This window comes from Rousettus aegyptiacus, unplaced genomic scaffold (genome assembly GCF_014176215.1).
Source record: "Rousettus aegyptiacus isolate mRouAeg1 unplaced genomic scaffold, mRouAeg1.p scaffold_m13_p_1, whole genome shotgun sequence".
Lineage (NCBI taxonomy): Eukaryota > Metazoa > Chordata > Mammalia > Chiroptera > Pteropodidae > Rousettus > Rousettus aegyptiacus.
The window spans coordinates 4,095,063-4,120,562 of record NW_023416284.1 but is presented as its reverse complement, the minus strand read 5'-3'; the positions used below and the strand labels follow the sequence as shown (position 1 = coordinate 4,120,562).

General features: G+C 46.7%; 1 protein-coding gene across 11 annotated transcripts in view; it reads right to left on the bottom strand.

Annotated features, from left to right (window-relative positions):
• The window catches only part of PER3 (period circadian regulator 3), a 53,792-nt gene extending 28,992 nt beyond the window's left edge, over positions 1 to 24,800 (bottom strand). For 9 of the 11 annotated variants that reach the window (XM_036228273.1, XM_036228274.1, XM_036228272.1 and 6 more), the window contains exons 1-13: positions 23,939 to 24,683; positions 23,366 to 23,511; positions 22,439 to 22,554; positions 21,016 to 21,217; positions 17,196 to 17,247; positions 15,597 to 15,739; positions 14,075 to 14,153; positions 12,483 to 12,589; positions 12,075 to 12,231; positions 8,385 to 8,490; positions 7,420 to 7,548; positions 6,879 to 7,005; positions 2,241 to 2,364 (exon numbers count right to left, since the gene is read on the bottom strand). In XM_036228273.1, coding sequence (XP_036084166.1) covers positions 2,241 to 2,364; positions 6,879 to 7,005; positions 7,420 to 7,548; positions 8,385 to 8,490; positions 12,075 to 12,231; positions 12,483 to 12,589; positions 14,075 to 14,153; positions 15,597 to 15,739; positions 17,196 to 17,247; positions 21,016 to 21,217; positions 22,439 to 22,554; positions 23,366 to 23,511; positions 23,939 to 24,117 — 1,667 coding nt within the window. In that variant the 5' untranslated portion in view covers positions 24,118 to 24,683. The other 2 variants (XM_036228271.1, XM_036228279.1) reach the window with 2 other exon arrangements.
• Between the last annotated feature and the right edge of the window lie 700 nt (positions 24,801 to 25,500).

Sequence of the window (25,500 nt, the reverse complement as noted above, 5' to 3'; positions counted from 1 at the left end):
CAGATCTTTCATTTCCTTGGTTAAATCTATTCGTAAGTATTTTATCGTTTTTGATGCTACTGTGAATGGAATGGTTTCCTTTTTCAGATGCTTCATCGTTAGTGTGAATGAATGCGATTGATTTCTGTATGTTGATTTTGTATCCTGCCACTTTAATTTCGACCATAAGATCATATCATCAGCAAAAGCAACAATATTACCTCTCCCTTTCCAATCTGGACGCCTTCTTCTTTGTCTTGCCCGACTGCCCCAGCTAGACTTCCAGTACCGTACTTAATAGGAGCGATGAGAGTGGGCATCCTTATCCTGATACTGATTTTAGAGAAAACGCTTTCGATTTTTCTCCACTGAGCATGATGGTGGCTGTGGGTTTGCTGTAAATGGCCTTTACTGTGTTGAGGTGTTTCTTCAATACCCAATCTTTTCAGGGGTTTGATCATAAAAGGATGTTGTATTTTGTCAAATGTTTTCTCTGCATCTATTGAGATCATGTGATTTTTAATGATGTGATGTATTCCATTTATTGATTTGTGTAGACTGAGCCATCCTTGCATTTCAGGGATAAATCACATTTAGTCATAGGGTATAATCCTTTTACTGTGTTTCTGAATTGGTTTGCTAGCATTTTGTTGAGAATTTTTGCATCCACATTCACCAGGGATATTGGTACACAGTTTTCTTTCATTGTGGTATCCTCATCTGGTTTTGGTATTTAAATAATGCTGAATGCTCCTCTTCTTGGAACACCCATTATTTTTATACTGGTTTTTCAAATGGTGTCTGATAGCTCTCATAGGGTTTTTTTCACTTTTCAAAAATCTTAATTCTTTCTTCTTCAAACTTAATCATTTCTAAATTCCTATCTTCCAGCTCACTAATTCTCTCTTCCATCTGACCTGTTATATCTCCAATGCATTCTTCGACTTGTTCATTGAGTTCTCTGGTTCTAGAATTTGCTTCATTCTTTCTTAGGATTTCAATCTCTTTGATAAATTACTTCCTCTATTTGTTAATTTTATTCCTGAGATCACTGTATTGCCTTTCTGAGTTTTCTTATAGCTTGCTGACTTTCTTCATAATGGCTATTTTGAATTCTTTATCAGTTAAATAGCAATATTCTGTGTCTCTGGGTTTGGTTGCTGGAAAATCGCCATTTTCTTTTTGTGATACTGTGCTCCCAAAACTTTTCATGGTGTTTGATGAAAAGTGCCTCTGCTGCTGCATTTGAAGGCGCAAACACCTTTCTTACATAGACAGGCAAGAACTTGTTTATTTTGTGATTCCAACATTTCCATGGGTAGGTAATGAGAAGCCTTCCTTTCATTTACCAGAAGGTGGTGCTAGAGCAACAAGCTTTTGGTTTCTCTAACCACAGCTGAGATACAACTAAGGTTGGGAGTATGCTAAAAAAAAAAAAAAAAAAATCAGCTGGCAGAAAAAAACTGTGGTAGCAGAGTAGGGGGAATTGTGTACTCAGCAGCTGGGCTTCAGGTGTGCCCACGGCCCAACAGCGGGGCCCAGAGGTCCACGGGCGACCTCTCGCCAGAATCCCGAGCGCTTTCCTTCGGCGCCTGCCCGCTCCGCTCTCCTCTTCCTCCCCGAGTCACTGCGGTCTCTCCTCAGAGAGCATCGACTCCCACCCACCGCCTTCACCCTCTCTCCCTCTGCCCGAGGGTCGTGCTGGCCCGCAGGGCCTCCGCCTTCTCTGCTGCCGCCCCTGTGGCCCAGTCTGCCCAAGGTCAGGCGCGTACACGGGCGGATCTCTTGGGAGTCCTGGGAGGCCGCGCTGGGGCGCTCTCTTTGGTTGCGGACATCCAGTTATTTGAAAATTGCAGGAGAAAAGGAAGGAGCAACTCACACTGCCACAATGCCGACGCCGTCTTGCACTCTGTTCTCTGACAGAGTCGCTCCTGGCCATCCGGTCCTGAATCCCTATGCGGCGACTCCTGGACCATACTCTCAAACTGAGCTTTAAATTTGGCATCATTTAAATTCAATGAGCGTAGGTCTTGTCTCCCAATAAACCACAGCTCCTTCAAAGCAGGCATGCATCTTCTAATTTTTTGCATCCCCCAAAAGGCTGAGTATATTATGAGCTGTATGTAGTAGGCACTCCGTAAATATCTATTGATTTATAGTAAAAGCTCAAGACAGCTATTAAAAATTACATGAAGGCACCACGGTGGCATCCAAAACTAACGTGGGAAAACTAACGTGCCATCCAAACTTGGGCTTCATACCTGATAACACTGTCGATACAGTTAATTTGCTGATAGGACGGGCTGTGCTGCTCCTTGCTCAAATCCTCATGAGACTCAGTGTACGCGCCGCTATTCTTCGATGTCTGGAAGGCCTTCTGCTTACCTAAAGGTGAATGAAAGGATGTGTGATTTAAAACATGTTACTCTTAAATACATGTACTTATTCAGCAAAATTAAATCACGGTACTTGAGAACACAGTTGGCCACAAAACTGGAAACTGCAATTCTAGATATTGATCCATACATCCAACAAGCCGTAAAATTTCAAAGATTAAAAAAAAAAAACAACGTTGCGGTGAACACCAAAGAATTTTTGGCAACTAAGCAAAAAGATGGGGTTGGGAAAGATCATCCAAAGACATAAATAATGAAACTGAAGTAGTGCTTTCAAATATTTCGAGTGATAAACATAGTGACCTTGTGTCAATTAAAAAGAGAAGATTGATTGCTTTAGATACAGACGCCGACACTGAATAAAATTTATTGTTTTTTTTGAATTTTCATTACCATTTTTTTGTGAAAACATGGGCAATAAATACTTCTGACTTATATTGGCCTATTTCTTTAGTATTTTTTCCATACCAGTGGACTGTTTCTATGCAGTTCTATCTGCCTAAACCGAGGGCAGGGTGTACTGATGTTTTCCGGACAGGGTGCATTCCAGAAGGCGCGTCTCAGATGGAATCGCGTCGCTTTCCATCTGGCTTCTTTCACTGGGGAAAAGGCACCTAGACTCCACCTACATGGCCAGCTGGGCTGACCATGTGGCAGGCCACAGCGGGCGGGCCACCTGCACCCATTCACCCCGCTAGGCATCCTGCCGGCCATTCGGGTCAACTCCCACTTCTGGCAAGTCTGGGTAAAGTGTAATAAACACTCACAGACAGGTTTGAGTTCTGATTTCACGTGGGGTAAACAACTAAGAAGGAAACGCTGAGTGATAAGAGTACGTTTAACTTTATAAGAAACTGTCTAACTTTTCCAAAGTCGCTGTACAAGGTTCGCATTACCTTCTGAGATATGAGAGTTCCGGTTGGTTACTCTGCATTCTTGCCACTCGGTACTGTCAATTTTCCCCCTTTTTAGTTTTCAAACAATTGTTTCCAATTTTTTTTGTTAGTATATAGAAATTTAATTGATTTATATACTGACCTTGTATCTTGTGACCTTGCCAAAATGAGCTTTGTAGATTCTTTAGAATTATTCTATGTACGCAATCGTGTCATATGTAAACAGACTTTTATTTCTTCCTTTCTAATCTGCATGCCGTTTATTTCTTTTTCTTGTCTACTGCCTTGGCTAAAACTTCCAGTACAATGTTAAAAAGAAGTGGTATCTGGACATCCCTGCCTTATCCTCAGGGTGGAAACATTCTCTCATCATTTTGCATAACATTGGATCCAAATTTATGTCTGGTATCATATTCATTTTGCCTTTAGAAATTCCATTAGTACTTCTTATAGATCTGCTGGTAATAAATTCCCAGTTTTTGTTTGAGAAACTCTTTATATTTCCTTCATTTTTGCAAGATACTTTCCGGTAGGTATAGAATCTTGTATTGACAGTGTTTTTCTTTGAAGACGTTAGTCTATTGTCTTCTAGTGTGCATGGTTTCTAAAGAAATGTCTACGATAATTCTGATCTTTCTTGGTATGTAATGTCTTTTTTCCTCTGGCTGCCGTCAAGATATTCTCTTCTGTTCTCAGCAATTTGGAAATTATATGCTCAAGTGTGTGTTGTTTTTATTTTCTGACAGGTATTTTTCTTTTCCTTTTTTTTTAAAAAAGTGAATTTATACTACTTGATGTTCTTTAGCACTGTGAATAATCTTGGCGATCATTTCTTCAAGTATTTCTTCTGGATTCCAATTACTCACATGTTAGACCATTTGCTATTGTTCCAAAATTCTTAACATGCTCTATTCTGAATTTTCCTCTTTGTGTGTGTATAATTTCTCTTCATCTACCTTCAAGTTTACTGACTCTTTCCTTGGTTGCGTTGAGTGTGTCCATCTCGAGCATTTCTAGCACTCCTACTGGATTCTTTCTTTTGTGTTCCGTCTCTGCGCTGTGACTGCTTGGCTTGTACGGCCCTGCACATTTCCTACTTTGTCCACTGGAGCCTTTAATGTATTATTCGCAGTGATTTCAAATTCCCCGTCGGATAGTCCCAACAGCTGTGTCACAACTGACTCCTGTTCTGATGACTGCTTTGTCTCTTGGAGCTTTTTTTTTTTTTTTTGCTGTTTCATAGTTTGCTGGAAACTGCATGTCTTACGTAGAACAGCAGAGACCGGGCAAGCCTTCCTTCACTTAGGCCTGTGTTTGCGTGAATGTAGTTAAGCTTCTGGATTGACGTGTGCTGTTGCTATGGTTTCATTCGATGTACTATATATAGCTTTTCATCCCTCTAGTGATACCTGGCGCTTCAGGTGTGGCTGGGTGGCTAGCGAGCTGGTTTTCCCCCACCACCTGCTCCACTTTCAGCTCTCGCTCTCCCTGCGCACCGCGCCTCAGAGCAGGCGTGTCCTCTGCAAGCCGCCTGGTCTCCCCGCGCACTGCGCCTCAGAGCAGGTGTGTCCTCTGCAAGCCGCCTGGCTCAGCTGCCCTGTGCGCCAGTGCCCAGTGTACCGCCCCGCTCTGCCCTGCAGGTGTGTTTAGCTCCTTGGATTCAGGCCTGCTGGCTGCCCTGCAGCCTCAGTCCTCCGATGGGGTCAGTGAAGACCATGAGTCTGCTGCGCGTGTGGCTTCTTTCTTTTCAGTTTGGAACGATGCTCACTCTAGCAATACCTGGCAGAAACCGAAGCACTCACACGGAGCTCCTTCCGGTTGCGGGTCGCCTCCTCTCGCTCAGGCACCGCGTCGCTCCGGAAGTGGAACACTCAGCTTCCCCGCCTTCCCTAGCTCCGTCTCTGGCAACGGGCATCGCCCGCGCGGCTGGCGAGGGGCCTCCCATCGCTGTGCTGCTCCCTGCCCTTTCTCGTTAACTTTTAAAAGTTCCCTTCTTCTTCCATTTTAGAGCATAACCTGCCCTTGAGAGAAGGTAACGATATCGACTTAAAACCTGATACTCTTGTGGGCGCTCATGCCCTCTACGTAAAGCACGTATACAAGACTCAGCAGTTTCCTTTTCATGGTGCATAGCTTTACTCAATTTCTGATATTCAAATTCTGTTTTTAAGTTGCGTACTTGTTTCCCTTGAGTAGAGAGCACTAAAGGTTTTCTTCCACTAGTTCTTTAAACTTATAAATCTTAAAATGTTTTAAAAAATCAAGATGCTCAAGTACCACTAGGTCTCCTAAGTCTCCTTCGCCCTCAAAGTCACATCATACGTGTCAGAGTCAAGCACAGCACATACGGAACGAGGAGGAAAATTTCAGTTTCTAAAACAGCAGCAAAAGGACACAGAGTTAGCTACCGCTTAAATTTTATAAAATGTTTAATGACGGAATGTGGACGCCAGCTTAAGTACACAGCCTTCGGAACGACAGTACTGACGGCATTACTAGACCTATGGTAGAGGAGAAGAAGCTGAACCAAGCAGGAGGGGAGAGAGGGTTTCTACCCTGAGGAAAAGCACAGAGGCCGGGACGTAAAGCTGTGGCGCTAACGTGAGGTCCTCGGCTGAGGCAGCAGCACGGCCTGGACCAGACAATAAAAAAACATTTAGAAAATTTAGATTTAAAATCCGCCTGAAGAATTTTCTCTGCCAGGACATGGGATAATGAGGCACTGTAAGAAAGACGAAGACGAACTCCTTTGCACAGAAGGAATCGGATGGTTTCAAGGAACGGAGAAAGCTGATATTTCGATCCGTGCTCCTGCCAAGGGAAAAGACGACCTGCCACCCGGACGCTCCCCTGGGAGGGCACTGGGGTCCCAGGGCTCCCAGGGCCACCGCCTGCAGGAGCAGAAGTGTAACGTTTTTGTTGTGTAAATCACGCCAAATCCTGAAAAATATGGCTGCTATTATTCCTATTGACTTAAGAGAAAAAAGTTCCCCTCCTCTGCATAAAATACCCACATGTGACAATGACAGAAACGATAATGTTTAGGTGCCCAAAACCTGTAACAACTTCTGAAATTATATTAATATTCAGAGAGAAATATGAAGGGAAAGTTAGCTAGATTAAAAGTTAATGAATTTGATTTCTATGCTATAGAATCTTCTGCTACACAATGCAAGTAGGTTAACTTTTCAGAAATAATGTCAATTATCACAGCTGACCCATCCCTACAGTGTGTTCCGGGTCTCATATGGGAGAAGTACACTTGTGTCAAGAAAAAAAAGCCAAGTTCTTCATTCCATTTAGGTCTTAAATAGTCTCTCCAAATGACAGGAAGAGATTAATATTTTAATATCCAGTTTACAGACAGCTCACATGGGGGGAATCCATGAATATTCTGGTGTCATGAGAAACAGTCCATCTTTAGTACGAGCGTATCGTGACTACATCCTAACATTACTTAGCCTGTAGAACGGCATTCGCTGCCACCATTATCCTTATTACACTGTCTTCCGGGCAGGCAAATGCCAAATGCAGCCGCGCAGGCCCCCGGCTCTGCGGTCGGAGGCCACGTGTGAGCGGAGGGGCAGCGAGCACGCCGCCGACTCACCCGCCAGCCGTCCCGCGTGCGTCCCCGTCGCTTGCCGGCTGGGCGATCTGGTCATCGACTCGATGTACAGCTGCTGGCCCAGGTTCTTAATTTTGTTTACACTGGCATAGACCTGCTGCAAAGTCAGCTGAGGGGAAGAGTGACAAAATGTGTTTTAAGTGTTATAAAAATGTCACCTGTGAAGACACACGCACAAAATTCCTTTACCTTCTGGTTCTCTGAGGACACAGGACGAGCAGCAAGGGGGAACGTTTAGCTAGTTTCCGGGACGCCACATTACACTAGCGCAAATGGAACTTTAAATAAATCTGTTCGCGACATGCTAGTTTTTAGAAAGCACGCAACTAATCCAAATATCACCTTCCCAAGGTGACATTTTCTCTTTACAGACGTGTCCCGAACCGCAATGGTTAGAATGTTTATCGCCAGACGAGGTCTCCGGGTCGAGGACACGCTCTGGGCGGTCCCGCGTGCAGAGGTGCGGGGCTTGTGCGGACACGTCCCAGAGGACGACATGGGAAGGGCACACCTGGCCACTCACCGGCTCCTTCCGCGCGTCCTCCGCGCAGTGCCCGCTGGACTCGCTGGAGGACGCCGCGCTGACCTGCTGCTCCTGGGACCCGCTGCTCCCCAGGCTCCCGTAGCCGCTGGAGGCGCTCATGGGGACTGGCTGCAAGGAAAGGGGCCAGCGTCAGAGCCACCGGCCACCGCGGGCAGAGGTGACCGGCAACACCTGCCTCCGGGCCCAGCTACAACCCCTGTCCGCGCGAAGGCGGGCGCCTGGAACCCTAGTGCTGGGGTGAGAGGCGTGCCCTCTCCTGTCACGAACGCCCAAGGCCAGAGTCCAGTTTTAAGTGTAGGTGAGCCTTTCTGGCCAAAAAAAAAAATTTAAATCCATAGTCTTTTCCCTAAGAATGCTACGGACACTTCACGAGCCCTCCAGCTCTGATAAGAGACGTTCTGAAGACCGCTGGGCTGGCGGTTTTCCATGAGGCATCACCGCAGAGACTTCGCGGGGTTACTGACCGACTCCCCGGTAACAATCCTTTGGGGCATGTGTCTGCAACAAACAGATCTTCCTACCGCTGCCTTATGATGACTAGAGATATGGAGACCTGCCATCCCTCGCCTCCGCCTTTAAAACTGGAGTTATCTTTAAAAATCCTGAAGCCGAAACCGGGAGCGGAGCACGCGGGCAGTGCCTGGAACCCAGGGAGCAGCAGCTCCCCTTCGGAAACGACTCCTGCCCACCGCGCGCTGCGACTCGGGGCTGCTGCCTTCAAATGGGATCTTACAAAAATTTTCCACATGTTTAACAAAAGGAAACCACAGTTGATAAAATTTAATTTAAAAACAAAAGAGAGGAAGACAAAAATGTCTGGAATGGAGAGGGTAACAGTTTCTGTCTCCTTGTAGTATATTTCTGTGAAGTGATTTTACAAAGACTGAATGTTAAAATGAAATGTGACTTTGGGAATTTATGTTTTTAAAAATCTCTCGTTTTACCTGTAAGAGAAGTTTGTGAATTTGTTCTTGTAATTCTGTTATGTCTTTGTCAATACTGTTCGTCTTTTTTATTCTGTTAGCAAAAACATCCTCATTGAGTGGACTCCTACAAAACACCAAGTGAAACACTGAGTCAAACAATTTAAAATTCATTTACAATGAAGGCTAAAGTGATTTTTAATAACTATTCAAATAATAAATATTTTTTTACAAAGCAACTCTTTGACTCAAAACACAGAAAATAGGAAGCTAAAATTCTCTTCACAGAGGTAAAGGAAAGACTTAAGAAACAAATGAGACATTAACAGGCTTTAGTTTTTCTGTAGTTCTGGTGTTTTTATAATTGTTTCAACGCTATATAAATCTGTGATGAGTGACCTCCCTAGCTATCAAATATCTTCAACTACTGGGTCTTGAAATTTAACAGTAACCGAGTACATATTGTAGGAATTTTTAAGACCCTAAGTTTGCCAAACAACATTTCAAGTACCTAATGACTTGAGCTAAGTAATAAAGATGATCATGTGACACACCCTAGTGGTGAAAGTGTGGCTGTATCTTCAAGGCACATTAATATTCAAATTCTTGAGCATTTTAAATCTACTACCTGAATGCGGCGAGAGGGAGACATGCCAACAGGAAGAGTAACAAAGAACAGAAAGAACTGACACTCAGGGCCTTCGATATAAAAGGAACGGACTCGTTTTATACAGTAAGGATAATGTTTTCTCCACCCCACGATGTGCCAGGCACTGTTCCAAGTGCTCCACTAAGCACGTCTCCTTCACCTGAGCTGAGCACTTGCTCGGGGTCATCCAGGGGTCAGGGAGGGGCTGGAGTCTGGGCTCCCGGGAGCACACTTTTGCCCCCGCGCTGGACTGCCTCCCGGTACCTAAGTACCGTGAATGAGGTGTGCCAGGTCAGCTCCTCGTCCCCAGCGTCCTCCCCAGCCTGCGAGGCAGGAATCACCCTGCCGTCTGAGGGGCTGAGAGACGCGCCGAGTTCCCACAGCCAAGAGGCAGCGGTCAGCGCTGGAAGCCGCGCGCCTGGCTCCAAGGCCAGAGCTGCTCCGTGCCCACTACGCTCCTGCCGATTCTACAGCTTAAACGCAGGGCTCAGTGTCCTCACACACTTTCCCAAAGACAGATCATCATGGAAAACCACTGGATGTCAGGGCCATAACAGCAGTCAGGTCCCTCGTCATCCGAGCCCCTCACCACCTAGTTGGTGGAGGGGCCAGTCAATACCCACTGATCAACATGGCAGTGCCCGTTGTACGTGACAAAACTGGATCTGAACGCACAGCCAGGCACGCGGTGCACTGTACTCAATCGCTTTGCCTGCGTCTGGCCCCCGCCTCCCGCTGCCATGCAGGCTATGCGGGGACAGGCTCCCTGGCCTGTCGAGTGCTCCCCCAGGACCCGGCACGTAACAGCGGACGCCCAGGGTCAGCCTGGGGACAGAGAGCACCTGCTGCGTGACCTGCCCACGCCCACGCGCTATGGGCCTGGGCGCCTCGGAAGTGTCTCGGTTACATTTCTCAAGTGAAATTCTGAAATGGGAAAAGCACAGACTGCTTTGTGTATGAGATTCAGGTAGTCCTGTCTGTGAAACTTTCTACAAAACTACGTTGTCTTCTTAATTTGTAGTCATATAACTCAGGCTGGTTAATGGGTAGGCAACGGAGACACGGCCTTCATCAAAAAGTGGCCAACGGCGTCTGTGCACGGAAAGGAAACGGGGCCAGGCGAGAGGAAGGAAAGCTGGGCCTCGCCTCCCCCTTGCGACGTGCCCCCCGCGCCACCCCCGGGCGGTCACCCTCTCGCCGGACGCGGGTGTGTCTGTACGTGGCGCAGTGACAGCGCCTCCCTGCCTGCCCACAGGGCCGCTGGGCAGGGCCCGAAGAGGGGGGCTGCCGTTGGTCTGCGGCGCCCTCCCCACCACAAAGCCTGTGCGCCCTTCCCACTGGCTGCCTCTCCCACTGCACTGTGGGCGTCACACCGTAACGAGAACGTCGGTCACCATCTCATCCGCAGGGACTAGCACAGTGCCTGACACGGTCGGTGATCCACGACTACTCACTGAAGGAACGAATGCATTTAAATAATTTTATAAATATGATGGGTGATTATTTTGAGAGAGAGATTAATACTTACTAAACTCTAAGTTCTTGCACTCATATGATCCTGGATCTTGCGATGTACATATTTGTGTAAGTTTAAATAATACTGAAAACATTGTGAGAACTTGCGTCAGTTAGTTTACTGTGCATTTTAATCAAAGAACAGAAAGGACACGTCTCTGCACTGACTGAGGAGGGTCCGCAGACCAACGGCGGCCACCCCGCCGGGCGTCGCAGGCTCACCGGCCCCCTCCTCCCGAGCAACCATCTGACTTTACTGTCCCCCCCCACGGGCTCCCACCAAGCGGAGTCCTCCCTGACCAACAAGAACCGCACTTCCTTGGCAGTTTTGTTTCTTATCTTATTTAGTTGGCTAGAACAAACTGGTCTCGTGACTTAGGGCGTCAAGGCGCCCATTCCTTCCATCAAGGGTCCAGACCTGCTCTGCCGAGAAGCCAAACCCCGGGGGGCAGAGCAGCAAGAGGGGCCTGAGCGCCCTGCTCCCCATGGCCGTGTGTCACTGCTACAGCACGCACGACCACAGGGGGCCTGCTGCGAACCCACCGCTCCGCTTTGTGCCCACGGGCACACAGCTGTCTGACCACGTACGAAAGACATCTCCACCTCAGCACGTGGGAGGACACCAGAGAGTTACGAACGATCTCCACACTTATAAAAGACATCAAAGGGGCAACTGTGGCCCGCTGAGAAGCAGACGAGTGGATTTTAAATGGAGCGGAAGGCCGAGGGCCTGGGAGCATGCTGGCCAGGCGGTTCCGGGTCCGTTTCGCAAGGTCCCGTCAGGGGCTGAGGCAGCAGCAGCCAACCAGACAGGCTCGAGCTGAGTCAGCCGTGTTGGCGGGAAAATAAACGATAACCTAATTTTTAGAAATAAAGATTTAATAAAACAGCCACAAACTAGTGGAATTTGACAGCAGAAGGCTGATATAAAGTTTCACATGCTCTATAAAAAGGACTTTAAAATTGTGAAACAGCAAAAAAAAAAAAAAAGAAAAAAGAAATCATCCATAATTTCACTGCCCTACACATCACCAAAATTTACATTTTAATTAATTTCCTTCTAATCTTTTTATATTTCAAAGTCAGTGCTTATATACACATAATTATAATAATATTGTGTAAATAATTTTGCACGCTGCTTTTCACATCTAACATATCAATTTCCCACATTATATAATCTCTGTCAAAATTTTTATTGACCAATATATAACATGTCAAGCGAATTCCCAGTTTACTTAATGGTGGGCATTTAAGCTACTCTAGGTCTGCTATTATGATTAGATAATGTTGCAAAATGTCTTTATAAAGCTTTTCTCTACTCAGGCACATTTCCTTAGAATATCCCCATGAGGGAATCATTGGGTCAAAAAAAAACACAAAAACCTTATAAGATGCATATTGCTAAATTGTCTTCCAAAAGCACTGGGAAAAAAAAACATATGTTTTATTTAGTTCATGTATTAATCGATTTAAAAGGAAGTAAGTAGGCAAAGGACTATTATTTGGTAAAAAAGTTTTTTAGAAAACGTGAAAACTGACGGACTTACGTTCGAACTTTATGTCGACCGATGATGAAAGAAACCTTCCGGCTCCATGGGTTCACGAAGCTGGACCAGCTGGAGTCCAGTCTCACGTAATCTCCATTTTGAGTACAAAATCTAATGGGTGAATGTTCAAAGGGAGGACGGCCTGCGTACTTCAAGACTACATAAAATAAGATAAAATTAGAATTCAACGGATATTACAAATGCCATTTTTAGGCATCTAATTGCAAATTTTTTTTAAAATGTCAAAGTAGAAAAAAATTGTTTTAGCGGTTCCAACACACTGCTTACCTGGTTAAAGGTTAGGCTCTCGTGATTAGAGCCGATGAGAAGCTCTCATAAGAAATGAAATGAAGCATTAAATCGATGATCAAAAATCCCATTTCCCCCCATAAAGAAGTAGGTCCTCACCTTTTTGGTGTATGGCGACCATCAGAGAACGGTCTTCTGGGTGTAAATACGTTAAGACAGACATCCCAACCAGGTCCTGGGGCAGGTATCCCAGCAAAGGCACCGCTCTGGGCACAGACACATGGCCGGGCACCGCGTTACACGCCTCAAGTAACTGTCACACTCTACGTACTTTTAAAAATACTCCTCTGTAATACTTAACTTTAAATAGGAAAAAAAAAAAGGTCCACAAAAGATGTTCATTACAGCATTTGTAAAAGCAACAAATGACCTAAGTTCAAGTAACTTTCACATTCTACCTACTTTTAGAAAATACTTCTCTGTAATACCTAATTTTAAATACGAAAAAAAAGTCCACAAAAGATGTTCATTACAGCACTTGTAAAAACAATGAATGACCTAAGTGCCCATCTGTGGGAATCTAAGAAACGCTGGTCACCTGACATGTCCCGTCAAAATCACCTAAGGAACCTGCTAAAAAAAATATCTTATGATCTGGTTTTTCTTCAGATCATAAAAACAAAACAGATCCACAGGCTCACAACGAGCTAACTAAATCGGTACTTCCGAGTTGAAACCGGGGAATCTGTATTTTTAACGAGTTCCTCAGAGGTCCCCCATGTCCTCCATTTTCTTATTATTTAAAACGTCTACAAAGATCTCATCATTACAGAAAAATGCTTTGATGTTAAGTGAATAAAGCAAGCTACAAACTTAAATAGTCTGATGAAAATTACACTAAAATAATGTCCTTCAAAAGGTAACACCAAATAGACAGGTAACCTGTACACCAAGTCGCTTCACAAGAAACTAGTAATAACAAGCCATTCTGGATGACTAAGAAAGGGCTGACTCCATGAACATTTTCTATGTGTACAAATTCAGAAATATTTTCTAATGTAATAAATTTAAGCTATTTTCACATATCTGGTTAAACTTTCTTACTTTACATGAATTACATTACACAAAGTAGCCCATCAATTACTGTTTGGTTTCGGTACTTATTATTATTATTATTTTATTATTATTATTATTATTATTATTAACATTTAAAAAAATTAACACCTATCCTAACTGTGACAAGGTTTGACATCTTGCTTTATGCTTAGTCGTGGCGTGATGCTTGTTTCCCAGATTTTGAGATTTCGTGAATAAGTAAAATTTTAAAGTAAATGTGGGAAAATGGAGGGTACTGTTTAGGGGACAGAAATGTTTCACTTTTCCAAGTAAAGATATTAAAAAAACAACAATAAGCAACAACTACTATTCATTATCACTTTTCTTTAAGAAAGTAGGAATGACATAAGTAACAATTTTTAAAAATAAATTTATTTTCATACATGTCTCCTCCTGACTTACCTAGAACAGACTGCTGTGAAATCAAGTATAACTTGTAAATTTTAAAAGTCTAACGTGTGAGATATTTATATTAAAAATTTAGACAACACAAATAATTTCGCACTAATAAAAACCAAATAGGTAAGTGGACAGGTATCAAATATATAGCAGAAGTACATAAACATATGTAAACCTTTTCATATTTGTACTTATTTTCAGAAACGAGTTTCTTTTAGGCTTAAAGAAGTACTTACCTTTCATCTATTTCAAGGAAAACACACCCTGGAGTGTGTGTTGTAGTAAAAATTCTTTTATCCACTGGGATTCGAGGAGCTACAAAAACAGAAAGATTCGTTTAAAGGCAAATATATCTAATTAATCATCCATTTTACTGACCACTTAAAATTTCTATATGAAATGGGAGAAATATCATTTAGGGGCCTTTGAGCAGCCAAAGCCACACTTAAATGACGATAATTATCATTATTAACTTCCATTTTAATTAGGTCAAAATGTGATGAGGACCAAGTTAATTTTAAACAGAGAGAGAAAGCCTGTGTACACTGAATAGCTTACTCGCCACATAGAATCGAACAGTCAGAGCTGGAGTAACTACGCTCGGAACTGAAAAGCTCCGCTGTGTTTAGTGGCCGACACGACCAAGCACGAGATCTGACAGGGACGTACTAGTCCGTGCGGTAAGATCAGCGTGGTCAGTTCTGCTGTAGCTGCTCTGAACGCGTGGTGACTGGTACATTAGGAAACGATCAGAGCACGATGGTAACTTGTATTTGCTTATGTACGATTTCAGTTGCAAGAAACATGAGGTGCATGGAGCAAACGTCTAACTGAATGGAGTCCCTGAAGCACACAATCAGCCGCCTGCTACCTCCGGCACCGTGTGGCTATGGGATAGGGGGCGCCGGTCCGATCTGATATCAGGACATCCCATCTCCGTTAGGACAACCGTCCTCCCACCCCGTGCGGGAACTCGACAGGCGTGGCCACCGCATCGCCCTCGCCCAACACACTGCGGGCTCCTCCAGGGCTCGGGGCCCTGCTCACTGCAGCGTTTGTGTATTTCTTGACCATTTAATGTTTAAAACTGTTACCATGTTTGTTAGAGTCCGGTCTTATTTCCGGTTAAGTGTTTGAGTACTGTGCCCCCGAACTCATTTTTCCTATAGCCCTGTGGGTTTTTAAGTGTGTGATTTTTTTTTTTTTTGGCATAGGATGATCGTTTTTAGATAAGTTATAGCAGAACTGACTGTAATTTCACGTAATAAAACGAAGCTGCATCTGTACTGACATGTACAGAATTTAAAAATGCAGCTCTGCTATCAGAGATATAAACTATACTAAAAAGTTTATTTTTACACACAGTAAAAACCAGAGGGTTTTGAAACACTTTAAAAACATACATTCATTCTAGTGACCTCGCTGTGGAACAACTTTGGTGACCTTGTTTCACACAAGACAGATGTGACAGGCCACTGGACAGTCACAGGAAGAGAAAGGATTAGGGGACCGAGTATCTGTGGCAAGTCCAAGCTTAGACCTCAGGCCCTGCCGTCCCTGAAGGAGAGGACTGCACGAGAAGTTGAGGTCAGGACACAGACGTCAGGAGAATCGCCGCCACCGCTTCGGGCCAGGGCCAGGCTGAAGGTGGAGCACTCTCTCCCGCCCCAGAGCCAGGAACACCTCTCCCCGACGCGTCTGAGGTGCCGACAGGCCGCCTTGGATCCCGCCGCCTTGGATCCTGACGCTGTGACTCACCTTCGTAACCAGAGTGAATCTTCTCCGCCAGGGTGAGACAGCAGGGCTCAGGCTCCTGCCCGGCGGAGCTCTGCACATGAATCAGGTAGGGGATGATCCGGAACGGGTAGCAGTGCTTCTCCTGCTTTCTGTCCTCACCCCCGCTGCAAAGACCACAGAAGGCTGTTAGTGGCCATCAGGCTGCACTCCGCCAGGCCAACGTGCGGCCTGTGGGGGAGGAGGTTTGACTGGCACTTCCCAAGAGAGAGGAGGCCACTCTAAAACATTTAAATACATTTATTTTAAAAAGACAGAAAAGGTTAGTTCAAATGTTCAGTACCCAAGGCAATTACACTCATTTGTCATTCGAGTAAGGGGTCTCACGGAGAACTGGCTGAGGTCACTGCAGAGTAAAAACGCCTGCTCACTTTTCTCCTGACCCTGCCCTAAGTTCCCAGGCTTCTGCTGTGGAGGGGGACAGGCATGACTACCTGTCTCCCATGGGTACACAGTACCTGCCGCCTGGCAGCAAGCTGGGCTCCCTGTGATCACGCCCCCACGGCCAGTTCCCCTCCTGTCCTAAGGTCTGATGGCACCTCATGGCTTCAGCTGAAGCTCATACCTTGCCACGCAGGGTGCCCCAGCGCACCCCGCTTAGCCTGTGTCCCTGACCACAGGGCTGGACGCTGCGGCCCGCTTCCTTGTTCCCTCAGAGGCTCTCTAGGGAGCCTCTGATGAAGGACATGAAGCCCACCAGGCTCTAGGTGTCCGGGGCGTTCCTCTCTCCTTAATGTCAGAATGTTCAAAACTGCATTCGGACCTGCCCAGTGCTAGAGATCGCGGCCTTCCTCTCCCCCACCGGCGGTGACTACTGATGCCAAGTGGGTCTCAGCTGCCTGGGGGGTCTACAGTCCCCTCCCCAGCTCCCCAGCTCGCTTGGTCTGCCCTCCTCAAACTCCAGAAGCTCCTCCCACTCTCCTTGCTCAGCGTGACCTTGCTTCCAGGGTCACTGGCAAAGGCGCGCCTTCCCCTGATCCTGACAAGCATCTGACCTTGTGCTTCTGGCTCCCCTCCTGCTTCTGGGAGTATTTTTCCAGGCTCGCCCGGCCCTGAGGTTCTCAACGCCATTTACACGCTGAAGACCCGAGTCTCTGTCTCCAGCCTGGACTCCTCACGCTAACTGCAGACTCCTGTGCCGACGCCCCATCGACACCACCCATTTACTGAGAAAGTAACCTTAACCTACCAGTAAACTTGGAAGAAAAACAATCACTGATGAATCCTGCCAGAAATCAACTACTAGTAACATTCTGGTCTATTTTCTTCTAGTTTACTGTCTCTGCACCTTCTTAATCCTTCTCATTAACATACCTACCTTGTTTCTTTAAAATTACTCAGTTTCAAAAATTAATTTTACATGTGACCAACAACAAAAAGCACATACAGACAGAAGAGCCCCAAACAAGGGTCATTTGAAAGTGTACTTAACACCCAGTGACTCCTACATGCCCCGCCCTCGGTTAAAATGGTTACGACGACGACGTTCTGCCGTTCTGCGCCTCGTCTTCCGTGCCCACAGCAGACCCGCCTGCATGCTGCCTCCACAGGCCCCGCACTTACCGGATCCTGCAGAAGAAGGGCTTCTCCGGAGCGCATTCGTGCTGTGAGGCTGCTGGAGACAGAGACGCACTGTTACTCACCCCTCCCAGAGACACCGCACTGTCCCCACACAAACGACTTTTTAAGAGGGAGATACTCTTTGTTAAAACAGGGCCCTGGCCCCTCGCCCTGAGATCTAGCCACACCCGCCGTCTCCCACGGGTTCCCCTACTGGGACAGTAACGCTGGGGTAAGGCAGCAACAGTGAGTGCGTCTGACCTGGGTCTCTCCCGCACCACTTCCTGCGGTCCCTTCTGCAACTGCCCAAACTCATCACTTCAAGTAACAACATGATGGTCCTTTGACAGTATTTTTGGTGGTAACATTCTGCCCCACCGCTGTAGTCTGGACATGTCCCAAAAACTGAGAATTTAGACAACTTCCAGCTTATAGGCATATGGTATACAAATTTCCCTTTTTTTTTTTTCTTTCCTTGGATAAACTCCAAAGTTGTGTTGCTAGGTTAAATGATATGATCGTTTTACGACTCTCGTCATGTGCTGGCAAACTGATCAACGGGAGATCGCACCAATTCACTGTCGTTAGCACGTTTCTCACACCCCTCCTGCCGATGGTTTGCATCCGTTTTCTAGATTTTTGCATTAATTTTGCTGATTTGTGAGGTGGTAATTCGGAAATGTTTAGATTTGCCTATCTTAGGGCAGATTAGGGGGCTGAATCTTTCCCAAGTGTTTGCTATTTGTACTTCTGGCTAAAGCTCCCTGAATGTATCTTTTGGGCATTTGTTCGCTAGAGTGAAAAGTCCTGTTACAGGAACTAAAGAAATGTTTAAAACCAAGGAGATGTTAAAAATATACATACGAGGAAAGATCACAGGAAGAATATGAAAATAGGCTTTTGAATGATCGAGGTCAGTGTATGTTGAGTAAAAAAAATACTCCAACTTAACGGTAAAAGGACCAATGATCAAACTACCAAAATTCATAAAGTCATGAGAGTCAGTCCCAGAATTCTGAGACCAGAAGACAGTTCTCATCATGTATCTGAGAAAGAAACGAGAGACAGGGCCAGGCAGGCTGATCCGCCTCAGATTCGCTCCCCTCCTAACACAGAAGCTACCTCGGTCAAGGCTTAAACTCAAGGAGGAACGAGAGCGACATGAGGATGTTTTAAAAATTACACTTAAACTTCTTGAGCTGATTTTTATGGACAGGAACCATACTCGGGTGCCGCTTTCAAACGCACGCTTTCGTTTGGTTCCAGTTGTTGGAGAGCAACCACCCCAGCAGCCTCGTGGCCAGGAGGGCGGTGCCGAAGAGCAGGCGCCCAGGGCTCACCCTGCCGAGGTGAAATCCGGCTGCACACTTACCAGCAGTGTGACCTTGGGCGAGTCACTCAGCTCTGTGCCTCAGAGACTGCGGTGGCTGAGAAAGGGCCCTGCTCCTGGCTTCAGGGGACATAATGGCCTGTGGCTGCTCCCAGCAGTGCTATGCAGAGGGGTGCTGAGGCCGGGCCACTCCGTGGAGGCGCAAGGCTCCTCCAGCATGCGGCCAGAGCCTGGGCATCCCTTTGGCTGCCTGGCCACGTTGCTCCTCCCCAGTCCGTCCCCTCCTGTCCCTTCCATGGCGTCAGCCCCATACTGTGGGGGGAGGGGCCACAGTATGGAGCTGACGCCATGGAAGGGACAGGAGGGGACGGACTGGGGAGGAGCAACGTGGCCAGGCAGCCAAAGTGTCAGCACAGTAACCCCACCTTGGCCTTTAACTCAAAACTACCAGTTAACCCCCCGCGGTCCACTGGGGATGATGAGAGTATCTACGCCTCACAAGGTTTTTGTAAAGATTAAATTAGTTAATCCACTAAAGCATTAAGAGGAGTCCCTGGCAAACAGGGCCTGTTCGATAAAGACTAGCAATTAAGACGTTCCTTCATGCTGCAGACTGTTGTGAATCTCGAAAGCGCTTCCCCAACCACGAGCCTGCTCGCCTCACAGCAGCCTGTACTGGCAGGCTGGCCAGACGCCATTATTCTCAGTGAGAGTAACAGTGAGAGGCCAGGTGGCCTCCAAGGTTCAGGAGGGACAGAACTCAATTTAAAACTCAGTCCTTCAGATTCCTGGTGTGGAACGCTTTGCACGTAGGAAACAGTGCAGCTCTGCGTAAGGCAAACTTGCTTACACTACTCACACGTGTTGGTAAGCACGCAGATTCAACTGCCCTCACTAGGAGTCTCGTGACACACGGAGCCGGACGGCAGGTGTGAGCCCGTCACCCCCTGCACGCCCAGCTGGAGTGTGTGAGTTACTGTTTCAGGAAGTGTGTGCTCAGACCCTACTGCGAGGTCTGTACAACCAAGGAAAAGCGGCAGCATGCTTCCTGTGACCCCGAGGGACAGGAGGAGGGGCACGGGCGCGGCCTGGGGAAGGCAGGCGGCTCCGCAGCCACACTCAGGACACTTGGCGGTCCTGAGTTCATAAGGCAAGAGCACAACGTGAGGAGTAAACGCGATGGACATCACGTCTTTATGGAGTAAGTAACTTTTTAGGTTTAAAAGACAATAGTTCCAGGGCATGTTATGTTTTTGCACGGAGGGGAAATACACAGCAATAAGCAATTAGCAAAGATAAAAAGGTCGGAAAGAGAAGGCAGACTCTACAGGCAAGCGGAGGAAGGCGCAGGAAATGCGAGCGAGCCGGCAAACGGCAGCGCGTCCGGCCGCGCACAGCTGCAGCTCAGCGTCCAGCACAGTTCCCGGCCCGCGTGACGCCTGAGTAAATGTTTACGGAACGAATGATTCACGAATGAGGAAGACCACATACGGACAACAAAAGGTTGAAAATACGCGTGTTCGGGAAGGAGGAAGAGGAACGAAATCGATGTTTTGAGGGATGGGGGCAGGAGAGAGGGAGCTAGAAGAACGGACGACAGGTGAGCTTTCTGAAGCTCTTCTAAAACACGCAGAAATGATGGCGCGCAAGTCTCTAATTGGAAAAAAAAAGCACGCGAGACCATCCTCGCTGGAGCGAGTCGTGGGGTGAAAGCTCAGGAGACTGGGAACAGGGCTTTAAATCTGCAAAACGAAAAAGCTCTGGGGGCGTTTCACGGCTCCGTGAACACACCGACGCTGCGAGCTGCACGCGCAAAATGCTCCCGACGGTCCATTTCAGTGATGTCTTTTTCACAACAAAAATTAATTAAAAATTTTTTTAGATTAGAGAAAAGGGCTTGGAATCAAAAAGAAGGATGATCCACACTAAACTCTTTGAGACACTTCATAAAGACCATGAAATAATAAAGAGTGACTTAAAACAGAAATGATGAATTATTTAAAGATCACACAGGAATGATTGTCACAAAGAAAACTGTGAGCAGGCATCCCAGTTCAGGAAAATAAGCATTTCAGAAGAAAAAGTAATTGGATTCGTGAACTTTTAGGGACAAGAAAACAAGAAAAGAAAGCTAATCATCAGAAGTTTATCTCCAAAGCAAAGCAAAGCAAAGCAAAGAAATAATGAAGTCACTATAAGAGAAAATACATTTAATTTTATTAACTTAAAGGACACAGAGCCTTTAGATATTAGCCTGCTTATACAGTATACTAGTAATCAAACCATGTTTATGCTATATAAATTATCTTGAATAAACGAAAGCAAATCTATTGGATCTTTATATTAGAAGCATTAAAAATGCTATTTGTATCATAGTCTTCTTTTTAAAAACAAAGAAATAAAAAAAAAAACCCATATAGTTTGTATGTTCTAAATAATGTTGAAACTGATCTTTATGAGGCAAGATCAACATCTGAATATCGGTCCTGTTACCTCTTCGGATCCAGTTGTCCCAGAAGGGAAGCTGAGCGTGGGCAGTGTGCGTGCAGAACACCCTGACATCCTGAGGGGCGAGCAGCTCAACAAAGTGAGAGGACTCCAAGAAGTCTTTCTTACAATTCAGGATCGAAGTAGCCTGTTCAGAAATGTGCACTAACCTTCCGGACAGAAATGAAAAAACTGCCACAAAGGTATCCTATGAAAAACATTTAAAATAAATGCAAATATTGAGACAATTACTAGCAATGTGCCCTTAATAGCAATGTACACTTCTTCTAGACACCTACCATGATCAACAGCTTTAAACATACACACATCCTGCAAAGGCAACAAAACTCTCCAATGTACTTCTTAATTATCACTGTAAAAACTGCGTTTTACCTTCTGAAGTTTGATTTCTATGCCAAAAAATATGCCAGCTCCTTCTACACTGACCAAACACACATGCACCGTATGTGTATAAATACACACACTTCCAATTCCTCCTCCTTTGCAAACTCTGCCTCACGCCTGGAGGGACTGTCTTCTTTTCGCCAACGTACATTCTAGGCTCCAAAACTCCAAAACGTTGTCAGACCTCGTTACATAAGAATCATTTCTCTAATCTGTTCCCTTAGACATAAGTATAACTTAGTTACAATCAACCACTGTTTCTCCCTGCTAGCACTGACATATGTTTTTTTTTCTCTAGCTTTATTTGGAAGAGTTTCAAAGGGAAATGTTTGCTTAAACTTTTCTTCTTTAAATCTCTGTAGCACCTATGCCGGTGCTATGAGCACACCAGTTAGTAATACAAGCACTAAGGTAATACTGGGGACGGCTCATGTTCCAATACCATACAATCTTTTAAGTTGTAATTACGTTGAGATCTAAACACGAAATTAAGTCATCGCCATCACATCAATGAAACACGGGACTTAACTACTCTGTCAACATGAAGAGATTCAAGAAAAGATATACTAAATGTCTCTTCCAAAATTTTATAAAAAAAATGACAGCATCTCAACTCACCTGTTCTATATAATCCAGCTGTTACAACTTGAAGTAGTAGGAATTGGAACTAAGAATGATATAAATAGAAATTAACAATTCGGAGATTAGAATAAGATGCAGGACATTACTCTGCAGCATTATCTTTTTCTCTTACTCCGAGAGAACTCAGGGGAGCTAGGGAGACAGAGGCACCTCACAACCGAAGCAAAGCACACTGCTGCTGATGCGCTGCTTCCTGTGTTCAGACGTTTTCTCTGGCAAGGGCAGGAGAAACGACACAATGCCTCTTCAGCAGCTTTCTTCTATTGTTTACCTCACTCTGTGGTCACTGAAACTCTGAGTTATTATTTTAAAAATCTCCATCTAGATAATGTTGTTAGGAAAAATCACCCAGGTGGAGACGGCAAAATTCGTGGATCCTTACTGTGTTTTTGGAAGTGTGTTCTGAAGCAATGGTGGCCAGCTCCTCCAGACTGTACGCAGTCACATCTGTTTGAGGTGCTCCATTTTGACTGAGAATCTGGAAAAACTCGCTGTTGGCTGAGAAACACAGGAAAATAAATGGGTAGTCCAGTGAAAACAATTTCTTTGGGAAATCATTTTTATCACTATTAAAGCCGGTTTATCTCTTGAGGAAGAGGACAACTCGGTGTGTTTTCCTTGAAACCAGATCATAGTCTTCTGATAGTTGGTGTAAACGTAAGATTTTGAATTTTAAGGATTCCTAAGGTACAAGATACATGTAAGGTACTAAAACAAGGTACTGAAACTAAAAATTCCAGATATACATGCAGGACACTGTTATGGCAGAAACATGACTCCAGTTCAGGAACTACAGTATCATTTATGAAGCCACAGGGGTTTGTGCTAGAAAACGCACTTTATGAAGTCCCTTGAGAAGAAAAGTCAGCGACAAAAAGGAAAAAGTGTTTATGACGGGTCATTTTTAATTTGATAAATTCCTGATACATCACAATTGCATTTTAAAAGTATGTAAGTGACAAGGAAAAGTAAATTATACTTAGTCAAATGTATGTTTTCCCTAATATCCACAGAAGACAATGCTCCTTCAGTCTTCAAAATGTGCTTATGCTAAATTCTACTCTCCTGCAACAAATTAGCAAAATATTGCAGTTACTAAACATTACACAAATAAGGTTCTCCTGGTGTTCCTAATTTGAAAAACTAGGACACTAACAGAATCAGTATACATTTGCTTATCTTACGTAAGGCACCATAAAAATCTCAAAACATTTCTGTGCCTAAAAGCACACCGACAACTCGTCTGGCCGGGCCCACGTTTCTGAGCAACGGTGTGCTTACACGACTGTTTACCCTCCAGCTCATTTACCTTGCACGCTGTGTACACAGCGAAGGGCATAGTTGAGGGCATCGAGAGTGCTTGGTTTGTTGTGTTTCTCTGACGGGAAGTATTTTTTCATTTCTTGGACAACCGTTATAAGTTCTTCAGAAACTCTGTTTCGATCTTGCTGTTCACTGTTAAGATTAAAAAAATCACTGCACTTTCAATTACGGTGACAGCCAACTTTCACTGAACAGTGTATTATGTGCAAAGCAACTTTCTTTGTGCTTAATTTACACGGATTAACTCATCCAGTTCACAGGTTTATATCCCTTTTTTACAGGTAGGGAAATCCCAGCCAAAGAAACTGAAAGAACCTCTAACGTGTTCCATCCACCCTCATTCCCACCTCAGCTCCGACTCAGCTAAACTCCTTAACCACCTGTATCTCCTCCTGGTACTGTCTAGTAATTTTTTCGGTTTCCCAGAGCATTTCATTTGAAGTTCCCTGAATCTCCCGCTAAACTCTCCCCTAGGCTGACAAACACAAAGACTGAAATCCTCCCTTGTACCACTCCAGCGAAGAACAACAAACCAACCCAACCCGGTTGTAAACATCACCTGTTGCTGCTCTCCAGGTATTTGCTCTGCAGCTGGCATTTCTGGCCCCACGTCTCCTCAGGGCCCTTCCCCAGAGTCTCAGCACTGCTGGCCCCTGGTCCTCCTCCTTCGTTAGGTTCATTCCCCCTGGAGCCGTGGGATTTACTGCTGGACATTTCTAGATCTTCAAAGGGATCCATCTTTCGCTTGGCAGTCCTTAATCTGTCGCCTGCTTCTTCCTTACTTTGCAATCGGCGACAGAATTTTATTTCTTATTTTGGTCCATGCCATTGCATTAGAGAAAATGATCAGTCATCACAAACCCGCAATTACTGAGCTCTGGAGGCACTTTTCCCTCTGGTATTTCCATAAGGTCTGGGATGTCTCCATTCACCCGAGGTCCAGCCTGGGGGAGGGCAGTGGAGGGGCGTAAAGGTGACAAACGTCAGGGGAAGCGAACAGCCTGATGCCGGAGACTGGGCTGTGGCCGGCCAGGCCAGCCGGGAGACCCCGGGGCGGACCCTCGGCCCCGGCGATCACAAAGCCAGGCTCCGATTCACCAACTTGCCCGCCGGCGGCTCTGCGAAGTCGGCGTGCACCCGGACATAGGGCCCGGGGAGGGGGGCAACTTAAGCGCAAAGTTCCGGGGACCCCAGGTTCCCGGTGCGGCGCCGCCCGGCCGCCGGTCCCAGAGCGGAGCACGAGCTCGGGACGAGCTGCAGCCGCGCGGCCGGCGCGCTCCGAGGCCTCCCCGCCCGGGCGCAGCACTCACCCTCCGCCGCCGCCGCCGCCGCCGCCTCGCGCCCCTCGCGCAGCCGCCGGTCCAGTCAGGGAGGGCGGCGGCGGAGTCTCGAGGCCCGCCGCGTGCCCCGCGGCCGCCGGCACCGCGCCCCCCGCACGCCACGTGACGCGGCCCCGCCCCCTGGCCGCGCGATTGGCCGCCGCCGCCGGCTCCGCGGGCCCCCATTGGCCCGGGGGCGGGGCCCGGGCCGGGGCGCCCGGGTTACATAACCGCCGGCGAGTGGGCGGGGGCGAAGGTCCCGGCGCGCCTTACATAACGCCGGGCTCGGGCGGAGGGCGGCGCTCGGCCAATCCCGGCAGCCTGGCGCGGACGCCAGGGCGGAGGGGCCCCGAGGACGCTCGCGCCCGGGCCCCGCGAGTCGAGTGCCCGGCCCACCGGCGCCCCTGGAGCCAGCGCGGCAGTGATAGGGCACTCCGGCTGCCCGTCACGAGGAGGCGGGACCGCGGGGGCGGGGCTGGGCGGGGCTGGCGCTGCCTCCACGTGAGAGGCGGCGGGGCGGGGACCGAGGCGCAGGTGGCCCCGGAGTGGCAAGAATGTTGGGGATCCGGGAGCTGGCGGATCGGCATGCCTGTGGGCAGCCGGAAGAAGGCACTGGACGTCCGAGTGTTTTCTCTGTGTCTTCTTGGGGTCCCATGGTTTCCATCTGTTAACCTTGCTCTCCGTCCCGCCAGCTTTCTGGGTGAGGGGGTTTGGAGGACCCGGGCCGTAGAGCAGCCCTGGAAAAATCAAACCCTAGTTTTAGAAACGGAGTTTTGACGGTGGAACTTAAAACATTTCCATG